Below are 20,717 nucleotides of genomic sequence, written 5' to 3'. Positions count from 1 at the left end.
CAGGAATCCATGCACCCGCCCATCTTTCCACGTGGTACGGTCACCAGTGTCATCGCATTCAACAGGAGATCTCCGCAAAGAGGGTTAAGATAAAGGACGCAAAATTCTGATTTTTCTCCTTCACCATCCAGTGGGGAATCCCTGTCCTCAGGCACACAGCCTTGGACACACACATCCCCAGGTCCTGGCACACACAAGGGTCTCCAGGATTAGAAACTTTTCTGGTTGTATGAAGCTAGGCAAGCCTTTGGGGCCACTCCTGAGTGGGTCTTCCCCCCTCAGCATGGGCCTCTGGGCTAACCTGACTCATCTCTCTGAGGTGTTCACAAGGGTCACAGATGCAGTGCAGAGTGCCCCTACAACCCTCATGGGATTCAGGAGCCTCCCAGGGAACAATCTAGTAGCAGCCAAGCGTTGTCCACCCAACACCCTCCCTCAGCATGGATCTCCCAGGACTTGCCCAAAGGCTCACAGCTAGAAAGTGGTGGGATAGGATCCAAAGCCAAGGCCCCAGGGCGGGTTGTGGCAGGCCATGGTCACAGAGCCAGGGAATGAGCCCAGTCACTGCCTCCTGCAGGCTGTGCTATCCACCACTCTCTTTTCCTCCACCAGGACACCCATAGGACTGTCTCCACGCGTCTGAACATCGTCAGCCCTGGCCTGCCTGGTGAGTCTCTCTAGGGTTCCAGCGGCTGAGGCCAGATGTGGGACCTGATGGGTGGCCCAGAGGGATGTAGCACAGACACATGCAGGGAGGACCCCAGAGAGAGCATCCCTGGGAGGAGGGGCAGGAGGGCCCCCAGCAGCCTAGTGTAGGATCCATGCTGTTATCTTCTAGATAGAAAGCCTTTGCTCTTGACTACCTCATGGACCAGATGATCCCAGGCATTTAGGTTTCCTTAATCCCCACAGTTGTTAGCTACCTTGCTTAGGGTGGGGGTAGAGGTCCTGGAATCAAATGAGGCAGAAGGCACGCTGGAGCAGGGCTGGCCTCACCTTCTTAAGGCCCCCAGTGTGGAGGATGCTCCTTCAGCCCAGCACCCTCCAGCCTCCTTTTGTATTCCCTGTGGGCCCGGGCCCCCAGCAGACAGAAAAGGTCACTGATACTGGGGGTAGAGGTCAGGGGCACCTGCTTCCTTGCCACCGTACCTGGGTTAGGATAGAGCCCTGACCCCAGCCCATGACCAAGAGAGCAGGGCCAATTACCCCATTGCATCGATGGGAACTCAGTGTCCAAAGGGAAGCCCCCAGTCACCCAGGAGTCAGGAGTGTGGATGGAATGAGGCCTGGGAAAACCCAAGAGCAGAGCTGAAGAGCCCTCAGAAGTACTCCGGCCCATTCCTACCATAGTAGGAATTCCTACCTACCCACTCCCAGGCCCCACTTACTTTTAGCTCAGATTATACCATCTATTCTCCCTAAAAGTGCATCTCCATCAGCCTTGGAAGGCAGAGGCATGGCCCAAAGGCCTGGCTGGGTGGATGGTCAGAACAGCCATGGCTCAGTGCCAGGCATGGGTGTGATGAATCCATCTGCTAGATGAGAAGACTGAGACCCAGGGAAGTCAGGGTCAGTGGCCGAGCTGGGACTGACGCCCAAACCTGTGCCCCTGGCCAGCACAACAAAGTGGGGGCCTAGGGAGGGGGCCACAGCACTGACTGCAGCCATCCTTCCCTTGCGTGCACAGACAAAGGCCTTGTCCTGCCCGCCGTGCTGGGCATCACCTTTGGCGCCTTCCTCATTGGGGCCCTGCTCACCGCCGCACTCTGGTACATCTACTCGCACACGCGTGAGTATCCCAGGCCCCCACCATGAGTGCTCAGGATCCCTCTGCCACCATCACCAGGGGGGAGCCCGGGGGAGCCTCTGGGGGAGTGGGGAGCCCTGGCCGGGGCCCTGACCTCCGCCCCTGCCCCCAGGTCCCCCTGGCAAGCGGGAGCCCGTGGTGGCGGTGGCTGCCCCGGCCTCCTCAGAGAGCAGTAGCACCAACCACAGCATCGGGAGCACCCAGAGCACCCCCTGCTCCACCAGCAGCATGGCGTAGCACCCGGCCCGGAGACCTGGGGGCCCCCCAGCCAGCGCTCGCCCAGCAGGAGAGACTGAGCAGCCACCAGCTGGGAACCACTGGCCATGAACTTATCCCGGGACCCCAACCCCTCCACTCGACCAAGGATGGACCATGCCCTCTGCGCCCACCCCTCCTGCCTCCCTCTCAGAGGCCTGCTGCCAGCGGAGGCACCAGCTTGGAACACCTTGGGGTCCCCCCACCCCACCCCACTGAACCTTCAAACCCAGTGGGCCCGGACTACAGCTGCCCAGGACCATGGAGAGAGAGACCACTGCCCTATAAGTCCACACTGTTGTAGAAACCGAGTCCCTGTAGTTTTCACCTGGATCCAGCACCTGGTGACCTGGGCTAGGTGGGAGGGAAGAACTCAAAACAGCCTCACCCAGGCCTCCTGCACGGAAATAGAAGAGGGCCAGCCCAGAGCCACCTGGATCTGCTCCCAGCGGCCTCCACACCTGGCCTGGCACTACTCTGGCAAGGGAAACAGAAGCCTAGGGGTGCCCAACCTAGGCAGAGGGGAACCTAGCTCCTCCCGCAACTGTCACATGGAGACCCCCCCCCCTGCCACACACACACACACACACACACACACACACACACACACACACACACACACACACACACACACACACACACACACACACACACACACACACACACACACACACACACACACACCCGCCCCCCCCCCCCCCCCCCCGAGGCAGGCATCTAATGGGAAGTGGCCCTACTGTCTGGCCTCGACCCACCCCTATATACTCACCACCAATAAATTAGACCATGAAATCCAGGCTGGGCTGGCAGGGACAAGGGGCAGGAAGCCTAAAATGGGTGGGGAAGTGACAGCTCTGGGGTCAAATCCTGAATCTGCCACTGAATTGGCTATGTGACTGTGGCCAGGTTCCGTGGTTTGTTTGAGCCAGCCACATTCCCTCATCTGTCACAAGGTCTCTGGGGGGGAGGTCTGCAAATCCGTGTCTGGGCCTGTGGCCCACGGACCTGAAGTCCAGTGTTCTGGCTGCAGACAGACCCCTGGAGGCTCAGGGGCCGGGGGGGGTGGGGGGGGAGCAGCGGCTTGTCCCAGGGCCCTACAGCCTGGGGTTCCTCCCCTGTCCAGTTCCTGGACTGCAGCCCTCATGCCCCTACTGTGTGCTAACAGAGCTAGAGATTGAGTCGCTCAAACATTCTGCCATTTCCTTTTTTTTTAAAAAGTTAAAGGCTTTAATTGACTCCAGCCATCCTCTGTCTCTAGGTGGGCCCCAGGCAGGAGCCCTCTCTTCCCAGAAGGCCACTAAGGTAATCTATCAACCAGCACCCAGCAGGACTCTAGGCCTGGCCAGGCAGCTCGCATAGTAAGCTGGGCCGGAGCCAGGAGGCAGGCAAGGGTGGCAAGGGAGGTGGGCTGCATAGTCTGGCCTGCTACAACAGTGGGAGAACCAGGGAAGCCCTCGGGTTGCCTCAGGAGGAAGGAGAGGCCAAAGGCACCCTAGGCTCAGACGGAGGATGTCCTATCTTGGCCTCCCCTGCTCTAGCCCTCGATCTTGCTGCCGAGCCCAGGCCCTTGGGCCAGTGTGGACAGCATCAGAAAAGCCACAAAAGGCACCTAACAGGAGTTCATGGAGAGCTGCAGGGCAGGCATGGAGAGCCCCCACTTCCACCCCCACTGCCTGGGTACTGGGACAGGGCAGGCTCCAGCAGCTTCAGGACGCCGCCCACCAGGTGCAAGCTGCCCGTGACCAGTACATGGATGGCGGCAGCCTCACGGAGCACACTGGCCCCGCTGCCTGCCACAGGGTGGGCAAGGAGGCCCTGTGGGGGACTGGGTGGCTGAAGGACAGGGTCCCGCCTTGGCTGATCCACTGCAGGGCGTGGGAGATGCAGCTGAAGACAAGGGAGCTGGTGCTATGGGTGCAGCGTGGGTGGGAAGCCAGCAGCGAGGATGTGGGCTCACCAGGCTCCGGGGCTGGGGGCTCCAGAGGTCTGGGCTGGCCTGCGCCTCAGCCAGGTGGCTCCAGGTACTGTTGATGTGCAAGGCAACGGAGCAGCACCTGGTCCAGGGTCACCATGAAGTGTCTGCTGGTCTGCCGGGCATAAGGATGGGCACATCAGCCAGAGGGACCGGCGCAGGGGTGCGGGGGCAGGGGAGGCACGTTGTGAGCACCTGCTCAAAGCACCAGGCCCTGGGGGCGCCTGGATGGCTCAGTCGTTAAGTGTCTGCCTTCGGCTCAGGTCATGATCCCAGGGTCCTGGGATCGCGCCCTGCGTCAGACTCCCTGCTCTGCGGGAAGCCTGCTTCTCCCTCCCCCACTCCCCCTGCTTGTGTTCCCTCTCTCGCTGTCCTTTGGTCAAATGAATAAAATCTTAAAAAAAACAAAAACAAAAACAAAGCCAGGCCCTTTACCCGCACCATCGGGCCTCCCAGCGGGCCGTGATGGGAGGAAATGGAGACGCAAACAGTGACTTGCCGCAGGTCCCAGAGCTGGTGGGAAGCAGGGCCAGGCAGCTTAGCTCCAAAGCTGGGGCTTTTGCCCACTGAACACATCTCCCCACCCCAGCCTCACTGCCTTCAACTGTAAAGCAGAGTCCGGCACACAGGTGGGCCTAAGTAGAAATGCGGATTCCTGGACTCTCCCCAACGGTCTGATGTTGGACCAGGGGATCTGCATTTTTTTTTTTACACTATTTCAAATTTTTTTGAACGTGACCCACAGCACAAAACACACTTTATGATGGCAACTCAGTACTCCCACAGGTGTATACAGTGTCTGGGACAGAATCGTCATAAAACAACATCTACCCTTCATGCAAGGCACATATATTTTCTATTTCATTTTTAAAAATGCTGGTTTACACCCACTAAATTGATTGTAAAACCATCGGTGGGTTGCAGCCTGCAGTTTGAAAACCATTCCCCGCACGCCCCAACCCAGTAATTCTGTTCTGGTACCGTGTCCCAATATCCAAAACGTACCAAAGGAGCGTTTATCTATACAATAAAACAAATCTAGCTCCCTCCCTGGACCTCCGGTTCCGAAGCCCCCACTGTCACCATCAGAGCAGCCCGCTGAAGGGCCTTCCAGCCCTGCTTGTGCCCAGAGGACATGCCTGTCACCTCTCACCTGCATTGCCAGCAGACGACACCTCTGTCAGTTAGGGCAGAAAACAGCATAGTCAAACTGACAGGGCTAGGCCAAGAGGAAAGACTTGATGTCAGAAATCCCGAGAGGATGCCCCACCACCCCGACTTGCACACAGCACCCCCGCGGGTGCCCCCCATCCCCATATCTGGAGAGGCCCCCCCCCAGCTAAACTGGAGTGAAGCTGTATAAACCCAGCCATAGCACCTCAGCGGCCCATCTACCTCAGTATACCCTGCAGGCCCATGACCTGGGCAGCACGGCCCACTGTACAGATGAAAACACTGAGGCTGGGGAAGGGGGACTTGCTTAAGAGCACCCAGCCATCCAGGATGGGGAAAGGCTTTGTCTGCACAATGAGAGAGATGAACAGCTTCAGCCTCCTGGTCTGTGAAATAGGAAATGATCCCCAGGACCCACTTCGGCCCTGATAGCTAAGGGCACCTCAACTTCCCTGAGCAGAGAGAGGCCCCTACATGTTCTATTAACTCAGAAACTCCTTAAACCATCTCTGAAATGCCATCTCTTGTCTAGAGTCATATGCTAGTGGTTGAAGGGGCATGCCAAGCGAGTCCTATACCTTACGCCCCTACCTGGTCCTCCCTTTAACTCTGGGCTTTAGCCTGACCCCGCAGGGTGAGGGCAGTGACCTACCTGGGCCTAGACCTCCCTACGAGCCCAGTGCCTTTACATTTAATCCTCACTACCGTTCAGGGGAGCCCCATTTTAAAGTCAGAGGCCCAGGGATGAAGGCACCTCTGGGGATCCCAAGGCCAGAACCGAGGGCCACCAGAACCCGACCACCCCCCAGCTGCCCCTCACCTGCAGCAGCTTCAGCAGGGCCGCGGAATCCCGGTCCCCGGTGGAGTTGAAGAGCAAGATGCGTACCTCAGGGCCGCTGGGGCGGGGGGGGGGGGGGGAGAGGAGGGGAGGTGGGGGGGTGGTGAGAGAGGGGTACCTCCCACCCTTCTCTGTGGGCCCTGCCCCATCCTTCCTCCAGAAGCTTCCCCTCCTCCTCCCTGGTCCAGTCCCAGCAGCGCCCCCCAGCATCTGGCCCCTCTACCCGCCCCCCCCCCAGGCCCCGTCCCTCCCTCCTGGCCCGGTCCTGACCCCGACACTATCCCAACCCCCCTTCCCCCCAGCCAGGCCCCGCGCAGCCCCGCCCGGGAAGCTCACCGGCTGGGCCTCTGGCCGCGGTGCAGCGCCTGGCGGAACCAGCGCACGCAGGCCTGCACGCTGCTGGTGGTGTGCGCGCCGTCCAGGTACCAGGTGAGGGGCCCGCGCCGCAGCACCTGCGTCCGGCCCAGCCACTCCGTGTCCCGAAGCCCTGCAGGGCGCAAGGCAGCCGGCTCCCACCCTGGTCCTCAACTCACACACACAACCTGCCCGCAGGGCCCCCTGCTGCTCGCTGCTGGGAGGCTGAGGCTGCCCACCCTGAGCCCTCTCAGCCAAGCTGCCGCTCACTCTTAGGCGCCAGCCACTGGGATCAGCTCTTGGGCTGCCTCCTCTGATGGAATCTTCCCCACAGCCCTATCATCTATTAGTCCCATATTACATGTAGGCGGAGAGCCCTTAGCCCAGAGAGATTAGGTCACAGAGCCAAGTGTGCCCGGATGTGATCCAAGATCTGCCTGGCTCCTGTCATGGCCCTGACTTGGGGCCTGGCACACAGTGGGCGCACTGGAATCATTGGCGAAAGGGGTTTAGCTGCTCTGAGCACCTACTATGGGCTGAAAGTTTCGGGGGAAGCAAGAAGCCTGACGATATGTCTATTCTCTCCAGATCTCATGGTCTTTCAGGGGTGCCTGGGGGGCTCAGTCCTTAAGCATCTGCCTTTGGCTCAGGTCATGATCCCAGGGTCCTGGGATCGAGTCCACATCGGGCTCCCTGCTCCGCGGGAAGCCTGCTTCTCCCTCTCCCACTCCCCCTACTTGTGTTCCTTCTCTCGCTGTGTCTCTGTCAAATAAATAAATTAAAAATCTCAAAAAAAAAAAAAAAAAAAAGAATGCCAGTAACAGCAGCAACCACTGACTGGGCGCTATATCCCAAACCCACCAGGCCCTGGCCTCAGCCCCTTAGTGATGTCACCTCACAGTGGGTCCTTTCATCACCTCATTTGGCAGGTGGGACAACAAACGCTCAGAGTCCACGAACCAGGGAAGCTTACTGACTTCAGAGGACTTTGTCCTGGGCACCACCTCAAACCGCCCCCACCTCTCAAACAGGAAACCCAAAGAACCATCTGAGGGGGCCTGGCTGGGCAGGAAGGTCCGCCTCACCATGCCGCATGTGGGGCGTGGGCTGGAACACGGGTGCCAGGGGCATCTGCCGCAAGACGCTGGGCCGAGACACCTTCAGCTCCCCAAGGCCTGAGGAGCAAGGGGGGGGGGAGGGGCTGCTGTGTGGACTGAGTGTGCAGGGGACCTTCAGAGGCAGGCTCCATGTGCCCCTTCCCCACAGGCCGCCCACTTACCCTGGTGGCCCTTTTGCTGCAGCCAGCAGCGAGCCAGCTGCAAGGCCAAGGCGGCGTTGAACCGCTGGTGCTCTCCGTCCAGGCCCAGGGTCAGCGGTGGCCCCCCTTCCTCCAGGGCTTCCAGTGGTGGGCACAGGTAGAGAGGACACTGCCAAGGAGACAGGCAACATTGGGTCAAGGGAGCCCTCCCTGACGCTATTAGTCCTTCCATCTTTCCACATCAACCAGAACCCACCAAACTCAGATCCGAGAACCAAAATGTGCTCCAGCTGGACGAGCAGTTACCCCTCACTGCACAGATGGGCAAACTGAGGCCCAAAAGGATGATGTGCCTCCCCAGTCAGCTGCCACCCCCGCCCCAGGGCTTCCGGACTCACAGAGATCTGCTGGGCACGGTCCCGCAGCACTGCCAGGGGACCATCAGGCTGGAGCACCGTGAAGGCAGGGACGCCATGCTGGGGAGGAAAGGGAGGGAAGGAGGGAGACGGGCTGCTGAGGGTCCTCCATCCCCGGGTCTGGGCAGCTCACTTCGCCTCCCCACGCCAGACCCCACTTGCTCCAGACCCTGCTGATGCCCAAGATCTTATCCTGAGTCAGGTTACAGATGACCCTGTCCCAGCCCTGCTTGCCTGAGCCTTGAGGGCCAGGCCCAGGCCGTCCAGGTACCTCCTCTCCCCAGGACTGCCTGGTACCTTGAAGATGCCCCCTTTCTGCCATGCGATCTCCTCCACTGTGTCCCCCAGAAGGCTGGTGTGGTCGATGCCAAGAGAGGAGACGCCACATACCACAGGCTTCCTGCAGGAGACAGAAGGGCCATGATGGCACTGCCCTGGGCTCATGGCCACCGTCCTTCTGCTGAAGCAGTGGTCCTCACCTGATGATGTTGGTGCAGTCGTAAGCGCCACCAATGCCCACTTCCACCACTGCCAGGTCCACCTGCAGAGGACCAGGGGGCACGTCAGGGGCCCCACGCGCCCAGCCTGCTGATTCTCCTCCCCATGGCCTCGGACACGGGACTCTGGGGAGTGGGCACGTACCTTCTCTTGGAGGAAGATGTGGAAGGCCATGAGTGTGAGGAAGCGGAAGTAGGCAGGCATGGAGACACAGCTGCTGCCGTCCTGTGGACAAGACCATGTCAGAGCCCAGGGCCCTGTCACCTCCGCTCCGGGGAGATGGGGTTCTGGGATGTACTGCACCCTCTGGGTCTCTCCAGCACCCCCTACCGTGCCCACCCACCAGTCCTCCTGCACGCTCACCTTGGTCTCCTCCAGCCGGTGGTAGAGGTGCCAGAAGTGCTTGGTGAAGAGCTCGGGGCTTATGGGCTGCCCGTTGATGCGGATCCGCTCCCGCACCTGCACCAGGTGGGGAGAGCTGCCGGGAGACCTGTGGTCATCGGGACTCCCTTCCCGAGCCCCTCACACCTGTCTTCAGAAACCCAGATCTGACCATGCCACTGCCCTGCTTACCGTCCTGTGATCTCCCTCTGGCCTCCAGCGTCCCAGGTCCTGGTGGGACTGATGCTGCCGGCCTCTGTGCTTCACCCCTCCTTCATCCCAGCAGTTCCCTGTGCCCCAGCCCCTCTGGCCTGCCCCCCTCACCTGGCTCACTCCACATGTCTCAACTGCGTTGTCCCGCCCCCCCGTAGCCCAACAGGCTGATCAGGACTGTGCTCTGGGCTCCAACAGGTCCCTGTGCTTTACCCGTCACACACGCATCAGTTACTCTGCCAACATCTGACCCCACACTGTGTCTTCCAGCCCTGGAGGGCAAGGCCCCGTCTGGGTACTCAAGATGCATCCCCAGGAGCGCCTGGGTGGCTCAGTCGTTAAGCGTCTGCCTTTGGCTCAGGTCATGATCCCAGGGTCCTGGGATCGAGCCCCACATCGGGCTCCCTGCTAGACGGGAAGCCTGCTTCTCCCTCTCCCACTTCCCCTGCTTGTGTTCCTTCTCTCACTGTGTCTCTCTCTGTCAAATGAATAAATAAAATCTTAAAAAAAAAAAAAAAAAAAGATGCATCCCCAGGCCGACCCACAAGGCTACATGGGCCGAAGTCAAAGGCTGGGTTTTTAAACCCCAAAAATATCTTTAAAAACATTTTTGTTAAGGTTTCATTATTTTTTAGTCATCTCCAGACCCAACGTGGGGCTCAAACTCACAACCCCAGAGATCAAGAGTCGCACGCCTCACCCATCCACTGAGCTAGCCAGGTCGCCCCGCCCCAGAAATTATTTTAGAAGAGAGACCGTCCGTCAGCTTATATTTGAATCCTCCAAGCCCCTCTTGTATTACAAGTCCTTCCCTACATTTCCTTCTTTTGAACAAAGAACTGTTGAGAGAAAATATGGCCCGAAATGGGCCTCAGTCAGCTGATTTCAGACAGTTACATGAGTCACTTGGTGGAACTGGTAAAACAAAAGGAAGCAAAAATCTTAAGTCCCTCCACCGCAAGGACCAAATCCTGAGCACTTCACCACCACCATAATCCCACTGCTTTACTGGTGACCAGCTAAGGAGAGGTATGTGCAGCGCAGGGAAGAGGCCCCCACGTCTGGTCCACACCCCATCCTCTGGTGTGAGTTTGGGTGCCTGAGGGCGAGCACGAGGAGGTGCTGCCTGGAGGGTAAAGCGGCACCTGAGGCCGACAGAGTGGGAGAGGCCTCAACACACCGACATAATAAACTACCTCAGTGCTTAAGCCCTAACAAGCCCGATTTTCTGCTCCTTACTGCAAAGACATCCGAAGTGATAAATATTTCTCTGTGATTTTAAAGCTGTATGTGGGGGCGCCTGGCTAGCTCCGTCGGTAGAGTGTGCAACACTTGATCGTGGGGTTGTGAGTTCAAGGCCCGCAGTGGGTTTAGAGATTACTTAAAAATAAAATAATCTTAATAAAAGCTGTACATGGGGGGCGCCTGGGTGGCTCAGTTGTTAAGCGTCTGCCTTCGGCTCAGGTCGTGATCCCAGGGTCCTGGGATCGAGCCTCGCATCGGGCTCCCTGCTCGGCGGGAAGCCTGCTTCTCCCTCTCCCACTCCCCCTGCTGGTGTTCCCTCTTTCGCTGTCTCTCTCTCTGTCAAATAAATAAATAAAATCTTAAAAAAAAAAACAAACTGTACATGGAATTTAATAAAAAGGTACCTGATGACTCCAGCTATGTACTTCATTTACACATTCAAGTTGCTGCCCCCCCTCCCGAATTTGTTTCATTACGAAAATTAAAGACTGCCACAAACTTCGGCCAATACATTAAAAGCTAAGGGAATGGTTATTGAGTCAATCAACATTGGGCAAAGAGACAGGCAGCTGAGCTCCTAGGAGCTAGTTGGTTCCACGGCGCCCCCAGAGAGCTAAGAGATCCCATATTTCTCCACACCTCAGTACCTAAAGAATCCTGTCTTCAGGCCATAGCTGCGGAGCACACGTTCGGTGAAGGCACACGTGGAACCCTAGAAAGAAAAGGTCTTGTTTGGGCGGGCCCCACCCCCACCCCCTCAGGTGAATACTCTACCCGAGTCCTATCCCTCACCTTCCCCTTGGTCCCAGTGACGTGAATGATGTTCAGCTGGTCCAAGTCTTCCACCTGAGACATACAGACAAATGCCTCAGCCACAGACTCACGGGTGTGGGTGTGGGTGGTCCCAGGCCTCGCACACCTTACCTGCAGCCCACTCCGGGCCAGGTACAGCTTCATGGCTTCCAGCTGTGTCTGAGGGTCACCCCGCTGGCGCTTTACCTGCTCCAGGTAACCAGCATTGGTCTGCAGGGTGTTCAGTGTGCGCACAGCATCCTGGCAACCACAGTCCCCAGGAAGCAGGTTAAGACTCACCAACAGTCCAGAGAAACAGAGGGACCCCGGGGCATCAGTGGCCAAGCCAGGGCACCAAGCCTACCAATGCCAGCCCCGTTGCCCCAGCCTTGAGGTTAGGCACTGGTGAGAGAGAAGTGGCATCTTTCCAGCTCTGGCAGAGATGGGAGCCTGGGGCAGCTCGGCCCCACCCAGGAGTGGCAGACAAAGCAGGTTAAGTGACTAACAGGAGAAGCCTTGCTTCCTGTTCCCAGTTTGGGCTTCCCAATCTTTACCCCCCCACACCCGGGCCTTTGCCCTCATTCCCTCCAATGACGTCCACAGCTATACTGGGCCCTAAATTGGGAGGGGGGAGTGAGGGGGTGCAGGAGCAGAACCACAGAAGGCTGGGGTCTTAGAACAGGAAGAATTCGAACTAGGTATCCCTGGAGGCTTCCATGCCCAACCCTGAGGATGGGGTTCCACATTCTGACCCAAAGAAGAGCTGCTTGAAGCATCCAGATGGGGAAGAGAAGGAGGCTCCAAGGAAGAAGGGTATACCCGGGGTCACCCAGACAGGAAGGTGGGTAGCTGCAGCCTCAGGAGAGTCTACACTGGGGGTGACAGTGGAGATGCTATTTATTTTCCCTTAGAGGCCTCAACAGCTGGTCGGAGGCCCCACACCCATTAAACTGTGTCATCTGCCTGGCAGGCAACAGGTGTGGTCTATGGAAACCCGGCCCTTACAACAGAGCCAGGTGGAAATTTTGTTTTCCAGATTCTTACCCCCACCAACACCCCTGATTCCTGCCTGCCTCCAATTCCTGGCACTTGGATCTCTATCTCCTGAATCCTGGAGACTCCAACCCCATATATCAACTCTTGGATCTCTCAAGTCTGATCTCCTAAACCTCTTTCCCCTCCCACCCCCCACGCCCCAACCGCTAGTTGAGGCTCTGGACCTCCTATCACTGGGCGCCCCTTCCCACTAAGGCGGGACACTTGAGCCTCAGCATTCCCAGACCCGGCGGCCCAGACCCAACTTCCTGGTCCCCGCCCCCGCCCCCGAATCCCCCACTGCCAGGTTCCCAGTCCACCCCAGCCCCAGGCCGCGGAGCCCGGACGCTGTGTGGCTCAGGCCCGGCCCACGTGTCGTCGCAGGACCGCCCGTCCGCCCGCCGGATACCTGATACTCCATGCCGGGCTCCTGCGGCGCGGGCCACGCGCTCAACCCTCGCCGCGCCGTGACCCCGGTCGTTGCACCGCGCGGAGAAACTGCTGCCAGGAAGAGAGCGGCGCGCAGGTGGCAGCGTGCCTGCGACATATTCCTAGCGCCCGTTACCACTAGCCAGGCCCGGGCCGGAGACGCCCCGCCCCGCCCCGCCCCCGCCCTCCGCCCTCCGCCCTCCGCCAATCAGCACCGCCCAGGGAGTCCTCCAGAACCAATAGGAATCCACGGGGTGCCATATTTGTGAGGGGCAGGCCCCGGGGCGGGGTGGAGGGCTTCGTCCCTGCTTGTGAGGGGCACGCTCCCCGTGGCGCTCTGTGCACGCACTCAGCTTCTCCAGGACCTGGCCACACCCCCAAAATAGTCCCAGTTTGCAACCCTCGTTCTGGTGATCCGCCAGAACTGACTCTGAGCCGGGATAGAAGACGGAGCTAGCTAGCGTACACTTGTATGGAGGTCATTGAATTCAAGCCCCGAAATGCCGAGGCTTAATGCAGAGACCGCAGGTTGCGGGTATTGGGCCTCTGCACTTCTGAATCTGACAACCCGATTTGGCAACAGACCCAAACCCAAGCACCTTCGCTACTGGGGTCACTACCGTCCCTGGGCAGCCTGGGAAGGCGTCCTGGAAGAAGCGACATCCTGGCAGAGGCCTGGGGATGAGGCGGAGTCAGCGAGGTGGCGGAGCGGGTTGGGGGTTGGGAGAGGTTTCCAGGCAAAGGAAGAGAACGCGTTTGGAAAGCAAAGGACTGAAGAGAGGGAGGGGTGAATAGGGTCGGGAGAGAGAGAGAGAGAAGGAGGAGGGAAAGAAAACTAACTAGCCGGAGGGAACTGCACTTCCACCGGGTGGGGCCTAGTTGCCCCAGAATGCCAGATCCAGCGGGACCTTGTAGCCTAAGAAATTTGGATTAAATTTGGACAACAATAAAATGGCCTTAAAGAAAAATGACAAGGGGCGCCTGGGTGGCTCAGTCGTTTAAGCGTCTGTCTTCCGCTCCGGTCATGATCTATGGGTCCTGGGACCTATCGCCCTCTTCCCTCGGGCTCCCTGCTCAGCAGAGAGCCTGCTTCTCCCCGCCCCACCCCTCTGCCGCTCCCCCTGCTTGTGCTCGCTCGCTTTCTCTCTCAAATAAATAAAAATCTTAAACAAATAAAGATGACAAGATCAGGTTTGCACTTTGGAAGACTTACTGTGTGGGAAATGAATTGGAGAGCCACGTGGGGAGGAGACAGTAATCTAGCTATGGGTGAGGAGGACTCATCCAGGACTTTTTCCTGTCTTGGACCTTCTTGGCCCCAACTGCTAGCATGGAAAAAGTAGCATGGAGATTCCTTTTTTTTTCTTTTATAACAAGATATGCCTGTAATTTATTTTTCAGATCCCTCTGCGGGATTAAAAAGTCTCTTTCGCGTGGCATTGCCATGCTTCCTGCTCTTGGTCCTCTCTTCCTTGTATTCATTCTTCAAGCATTTTCTCATCTCCCTGATGGAGATCATTGCAATGAGCAGTTTCAGAATGCTGCGATTTTTATGACATTCCTTAAGGAAGCTAATCAAGATGTTGCATTCTTCAGTGTGCAAGTGTAGAAATAAGAGAATACATCTTTAGGAGAAGGTGAAGGAGCAAAACAGAGCAATCTATCAGCCACACCAGGAAGGCTGAAGCGACAGTCACCAGTGAAGAATCCCCAACCAAAGGCTGGCAGCCTGGGCACGGGGGCAGGGCAGCTCCTGGCAGCAAAGGCTCCCATGCTCTCCACAGCTGACCTGACTTGGAGATTCCCTTTTTATATCTCAGGTGTCAGAAAGGTGTGTAGATTTTGGGGGGTGGGTGCAGGGGGTTGCTACAGACAACCCTCTAGGGAAGTCCCCACGGACAAAAGACAATCCTTCAAACAACTGATAGGATTCCAGCACCTCCCTCCCTCTTTCCTGCCAGCATTGGGGATAAATATTTATCAGATTGTTTGATTTTGAAATAAACATATGACATGTTGGAAAGATTCCATCATTGGCTGGACTTCTGCTCTTCACATCACTGCTGGGCACCCTGACCCTGGCTCCATGGGAAATAGGAAGGTGCTTCTTTCTTGGCTTTCTTCTCCTTCTCCTCCTCCTCTTCTTCTTCATCATTGAAATGTTCTCTATGCTAATGCATATACTGCATAATAACTGCATACAAATGATCTTTTAAAGGAGCTTTAAATGTTTTTCTTTGTGGGATTCTGGCAGGCTCAGTTCATAGAGCATGCAAGTCTTGATATCGGGGTTATAAGTTAGAGCCCCATGTTGGGTGCAGAGATTACTTAAAAATAAAAAACAAATGGCTTTGTTTTGCTCACCCTCACCCCTTACCTTCCACCTCTGGTGACATCCAAGTATGCATCCCACAGTTTTCTAAGCACATGAGATGACACACATCTAGACATCTATAGGACTTTGTCGACGCACATAACAATATTTTCTGCCTTTTTTTTTTAAGATTTTATTTATTTATTTGACAGAGAGACATAGTGAGAGAGGGCACACAAGCAGGGGGAGTGGGAGAGGGAGAAGCAGGCTTCCCGCAGAGCAGGGAGCCCGATGCGGGGCTCGATCCCAGGACCCAGGGATCATGACCTGGGCCGAAGGCAGACGCCCAACGACTGAGCCACCCCGGCGCCCCGAGAGGTACTAGTATTAACATCCTGCTCTGGGTCCTTCCTCCAAGAATGGGATGGCAGGGAAAATGAGATCCCTGGAGGGAGATTCCCTCCTCCCAGGTCGGCTTGTCTACATTCCTGAATCTTAACTAATCTCTTTCACTTTGCCCTGAGCCAGAAAGTTTGTGTCAATTTTCCCCTCAGGCGTTCTCTAGATCCCGGTGAATTTGCAATCTTGAAAATCATTGAGCTACTGACTTCAGCTCCAGTTTGAAACAGAAATAGATGCACAAGCATGAAAGCAAGCAGTAGCCCAGAAAATTCCAGGGATCTACCTGGTATCATCCCAGTTGTGCAGGAAATTATAAGTGGTGACTGGGGCCTTGGCAAAGCCACCCAGGGGCCTTGGGCAGGTCATGTCACCTTTCCCCTGGACCTCTACTCCATGGTCTCCAAGGACAATGGTCATCATAGCCACTGACACTGGGAAATTTGTAGGAGTCATTTAAGAGGTGGGGGTAGAATAGAGTTATCTTCTTTTCCTTATTAAAACTTTTCCTATTTTTATTTTGTTTTTAAATTCTAATATTTTGGGGGGAGATGGGGGGGTGCCTGGGTGGCTCAGTCGGTTAAATGTCTGACTCTTGATTTCAGCTCAAGTCATGATCTTAGTGTTGTGAGATCAAGCCCCTCGGCGGGCTCTGCACTGGGCATGGAGCCTGCTAAAGATTCTCTCTCTCTCTCTCTCTCTCTCTCTCTCCCTCTGCCCCTCCCCCCACCCCATGCACTCTCTAAAAAAGATTTTAAAAAATCAAAATCAAATAAATCCTAATATTTTTTGAATGGATAATACATCATATCCTTCAAATATAAGTACAAAAAAAAGGTACAATGAAAAGCTTCCCTCCCACTCCAGTTCCCAGCATCCTAATTCCCCTCTCCAAAAGCAATCAGTTAAAAAAAAAAAAAAATGCAATCAGTTGTTTCCCATGATCGCTCCAGAGATATGTTATGCATGTGCAAGCAAATATAAATATAGAGAGATTTCCCTTTTATACTTGCAGATAGTAGTAGACTATATACACAAATCTGCACTGTACTTTTTCCATGTACCTTTATATCCTGGATCTTATTTTGGACTGTGTTGGTACATAAGAGCTGCCTCACTGGCTAATTTATTTACTCCCTGGTGTAGAAGTAGTACTGTGGATTTAGCCAGTCTCCTACTGATGGACATTTAGGTTTCTAGTATTTTGTCATCACAAGCAATGTTGCAATGGGTAATATTTTACCCTCATCATTTCTTCCATGTGTGAGCACATCTGACGGATGAATTCCAGGAAGTGCAATCGCTGGGTCAAAGGTGATTGGCATTCAACACCTTCATACATATTGCCACATACACATACACATTGTCTTCCAAAAGGATAGGTAGGATTAGTTTCCACCCCCATGCCCAAGCATGCACAAGCCAGCCATTTCCTCACCAACACAGACCTTAACCAACTTTGATCTTTGCCAATTGCATAGGTGGAAAAATGGATTCTCAAGGTAGTTATCATCTGCATTTATTTTATTTGGAGGATGCTGAGCACTTTTTCTTATGTTTAAAAATCATTTGTATGTGTAATCTTCTAACCTCTTTTGTATCATTGCTTTTTCTTTTGAAAGCCACAGATGTTCATAGAAGGAAACAGATAAATGTGTAAAGGAGAAAATCAAAAGCACCTTCATCACACACCTGGAGGACAAATGTTTGCTTTTTGGTGCCAGCATGAAAGTGTTCTTGCTCTCCAGAAATAACAATACAAAGAAAGCCATTGTCTGGAGAGAGAAAAAACAACAAAAAAAAAGAAAACAAGGGTGCAAGAAAATTGGCAAGTGGGTCAGTGTCCACCCTCTAGAGGCAGATCTGCAGGTGTGTGTGGAGTAAGAGCCAGGGATTCTACTTTACCCCTACCCTCCCAAAGGGAAAGGATGTCATCCATCCATCCATTCATTCATCTATTCACTCATTCACCTCTGTGCCAGACCCTTGGCTTGGTGCTGGAGACACTGGGTTCTGGGGACAGATGACAAAGTCCTGCTTGCAGAGCTCCCTGTCCAAGGTGGGAAGACAGTAAAGAAGGAAACTCAGAAAGGAAGATACATATTTGCAAACCCTGATAACCGTGATCAGAGCCATCTTCACTTCTATAGAGCCAGGAGGCTGAGGCCCAGCGAAGGACAGAGGCAGCTTGGGGTCACACAGCAAGTCAGCAAAGGCCCCAGGTGGGCCCCAGGGTGGACTTGCCAAACTCAGATCTGCCTGAGTCACTGCCCCCTCTCTTGGCCCATCATGCCCTCCAGATTAATAAAGCTCATAAGCTCACGGTTGCCTGGCTTCTACCCACCTCCCACCTCATCCACCCCTCAGGGCAGCATCCTTGCAGCTGGCAAGGACTGTAGGAATTGGCCTTGGTGTCTTCCACCTCCAAGCTTTTGTTCACATTTACCTTTGCCTGAAATACATTTCCCCTGTGCTTTTCTCCTTTACTTTTTTTTTTTTTTCCAGCAACAGTATTTTTATTTGTAAATCATGCAAAGGCCTATGAAATAGGTTTTCTTAGAACAGACCCATCTTGGCTAACTCAGTGGCACAGTTCAAAAGTGAAAAATTAAGATATATTCTTTGTACAGAAGAGTCTTTAATAAACCCAAGGAATGTTTTCCACCAAGATACAAACTAGACCCTAGTTTTGCACGCAAAGGCTGATGACTTTTATCACACACCAAGATTTGCTTTAATAGTGAAGGGACAGCAGTCAGGCTAGCAAAAAGTCACCAAGACAACAGAACATTTCCATGAGAGTAGTCATTTATTAACTGGCCAGATTACAAAAATAATCATGGCAGATACCTTAGTTCATCCTTCTAATAAGCCTATTGATCTGGTCTTCCCTGTTACCAGCATCTCCACCTTCTACAAAATGGGTGGTCTTTTTCTTCATTCCCCTTCGCGGAGAAGATAATTTGAAGGGCCATAAAAAGTTGTTTGCTTCTTTGAAATGTTTTCCAACAGTATAGATCTCGTGAATCAGATCCTCCATGCAGATGATGCCATATTTACCAAGAGATCGGGCAATCAACGTGTTATCTGTCAGGGCAATTCGCTTCTTGTTGATTTTGCCATAACCACGCTTGTAGATCAATTCATTCACCGACTTCAGATTTGGGCACCCCCATGCTATATAAGGTTCCACAATCCTTAGCATGTTAACTGAAGCCTTGTTGAGCTTAACAAAGGTGCCATTGAAGATCTGGCGAAGGCGAAGAAGCTGCAACACCTTTCGAACCTTTGGGCTCACACCATTGATACCTCTGATCCTGATGACAAATGCCAATTTGGGTTCCGCAGGTACGTAGAAGTTGCCAGCTTTTCTTGCCATCCTTGCCATTCGAATCTCAGTTCTGTACATCTGCCTATATTCCTTGTGGTAGTGCTTAGCTTTTTCATAGATGAGCTTCCTTCTTGCCTTTCGAAGCATCTTCTGAGCAAACTTCTTCCTCAGACGCTTGATCTTCAACTCTGCGAAATTCCTTTGCTTCTTCTTAAGGGTTTCTGGCACAGCAGGAACCTTCTTTTTCTTCTCTTCTGCACCCTCCATGGTTCCAGCCGGAAAAGAGCTCTCCTTTGCTTTTTCAGGCAGGTTGCTTTCAGCAAACATTTATTAAGCATTTATCCCTGTACTTGACATTGCAATCTCTTTTCAAGTTCTTGAAAATTGTGTGAACTAGCAGGTGGCCCCATTTTATAGGTGGAAAAATGGAGGTTCACCTGTTGTCAATGCGCTATGTGACCCTGAGCAGTTTGCTTGCCTTCTCTGATCTTGTCTGACCCCTTGGTCTCCTCCTTCGTAGCGTGAGAGCTGAAATGAGCTTTGCCCCAGCCCATAATTTCTGGGGATATGTATGGGTGGGTATTTCACTGAGGACAAGAGTCTCCAAAGGCCACTGTACTCCAGAGAGCCTGGACTAGAGGGGTCCAGATGTCCCTTTCCCCCTTGTGGAGACCAAGGGAGGTTCAAGCTCATTGGCAGGTTTGTGCAGAAGCCTGACAGCCACCCCAGGGTTTTGACCCTCTGAAAAGCATAAGGACTCCTCCACCACCAAATATCTATTTACATCCAGTGGCCTATAAGAAAACACTTTTCTGTAATTGGGGGAAGAAAACTTGCCTTAGACGGAATTCCATATCCTCAGTGGTGCGGCTTGTACCAAATCCCTACCCCGAGTCCGGCTACTAAGGTGTCCATGGCTTTAGTTTATTGGGAGGGCAACTGTGGCCTTAAAAACAGACCTCCCTCTGATTCTGCAATTCCACTTCTAAAACTGACCTTAAGTAAACAGTTGGAACTGTGCTCAGAGCCCCACGGGCTGTGTTGATCACCCTCCATCTTAGATGGCAGGTTTACAATCCAAGGTTCATGATGCCCTCCTTCCCAAAACCCTTTGCTCTCTGGGCTTCCCCGACACCTCCCTCCCTGGTTCTACTTCTTTCTTCTTGCTTGGCTGCACCGTCCCCCCTGTACCCCCAGCATCCTCATATTGGAGGGCCCAGGGCTCATGCTTCTCTCTCTCCAAGGTCCCAGGTCTGGGATGATGTCTGACTTTCAAATGCCCTTCTTCCCTGAGCTGTGGACACGAGCGGAGTTCTGACATCTCCCCCAGGCTTGACCACAGCAGGCATCTTAAACCGGTCACACCCATAGCAGGTGTTCCCTTGCATTCCGCCCTGAAACCAGCCGGGCCTCCGCAGCTTGGAACACAGCTTCACCATCTGCCCAGCTGCTCTCACCTTGGGTTGCCCTCTCCGTCGCCCCCCAACCCCGCCAATGCACAGACTCTGCAGCAGCCACAGACTTCCCTCCATGTCACCACCGCTGACCTGCCCTGTAGTCTTGCTGCTGCTCCTCTTGATCCCAACAAGCATTCTCTTGTCATTTTCAAAGATCAGATCTTGTCTCTCTTCTGCTGAAACCCCTCCAGTGAATTCCCATAGCACTTAGGGTGACATCCAAACTTTTGAACTTAACATCTCTTACCATCACCCCCAGCCCTGCTGGCCTTCTCTGTGATCCTCAGATACGCCGGCTCACAACCCATCATCCCCGCAAAGGTCCACGCCCAGTGAGCCCTTAGCATTAAAGGTACTCATGTCATCCTCACAACAGCTTTTCCAGCACTGTGATTATCCTCATTATACACATGGGAAACTGAGGCACAGAGGGGTTACTCAGCCAGCTCAAAGTCACACAGAGCGAATGCATGACAGAGCCTCAGGGCCTTTGCACTGGTGGTTCCCTCTGCCTGAAACATTCTTCCCCCAAAAGTTCCCATGACTGACT

At 54.4% G+C, this 20,717-nt stretch overlaps 2 protein-coding genes and 2 pseudogenes across 4 annotated transcripts in view; 1 reads left to right on the top strand and 3 right to left on the bottom strand.

Moving 5' to 3' along the window:
- Positions 1 to 2,658, top strand: part of ENG (endoglin) — a 33,168-nt gene extending 30,510 nt beyond the window's left edge. For all 3 annotated transcript variants that reach the window (XM_028107593.2, XM_088019153.1, XM_088019152.1), the window contains exons 13-15: positions 613 to 667; positions 1,688 to 1,789; positions 1,920 to 2,658. In XM_028107593.2, the coding sequence (XP_027963394.1) occupies positions 613 to 667; positions 1,688 to 1,789; positions 1,920 to 2,044 (282 nt within the window). In that variant the 3' untranslated portion in view covers positions 2,045 to 2,658. The remainder of the gene's footprint in view (positions 1 to 612; positions 668 to 1,687; positions 1,790 to 1,919) is intronic.
- Positions 2,659 to 5,161: 2,503 nt separating this feature from the next.
- On the bottom strand, positions 5,162 to 12,807 carry FPGS (folylpolyglutamate synthase). The gene is given in 15 exon segments (XM_088018843.1): positions 5,162 to 5,217; positions 5,220 to 5,253; positions 6,028 to 6,103; positions 6,382 to 6,532; positions 7,485 to 7,574; positions 7,679 to 7,826; positions 8,056 to 8,133; positions 8,371 to 8,473; positions 8,553 to 8,614; positions 8,716 to 8,796; positions 8,935 to 9,049; positions 11,058 to 11,122; positions 11,203 to 11,256; positions 11,335 to 11,463; positions 12,647 to 12,807. Coding segments are annotated over 15 exon segments (1,365 nt in total). The 5' UTR covers positions 12,785 to 12,807; the 3' UTR covers positions 5,162 to 5,176.
- Positions 12,808 to 14,056: 1,249 nt separating this feature from the next.
- On the bottom strand, positions 14,057 to 15,799 carry LOC148162458 (COX assembly mitochondrial protein 2 homolog pseudogene; annotated as a pseudogene).
- A 2,181-nt stretch (positions 15,800 to 17,980) lies between these two features.
- On the bottom strand, positions 17,981 to 18,986 carry LOC114212807 (large ribosomal subunit protein uL30 pseudogene; annotated as a pseudogene).
- Positions 18,987 to 20,717: the final 1,731 nt, after the last annotated feature.

This window comes from Eumetopias jubatus, unplaced genomic scaffold, assembly GCF_037043125.1.
Source record: "Eumetopias jubatus isolate StellerSeaLion01/CBP00866 unplaced genomic scaffold, mEumJub1_p1.0 scaffold_15, whole genome shotgun sequence".
In the NCBI taxonomy this organism is placed as follows: Eukaryota; Metazoa; Chordata; class Mammalia; order Carnivora; family Otariidae; genus Eumetopias; species Eumetopias jubatus.
This window is presented reverse-complemented; position numbering and strand designations above follow the sequence as displayed.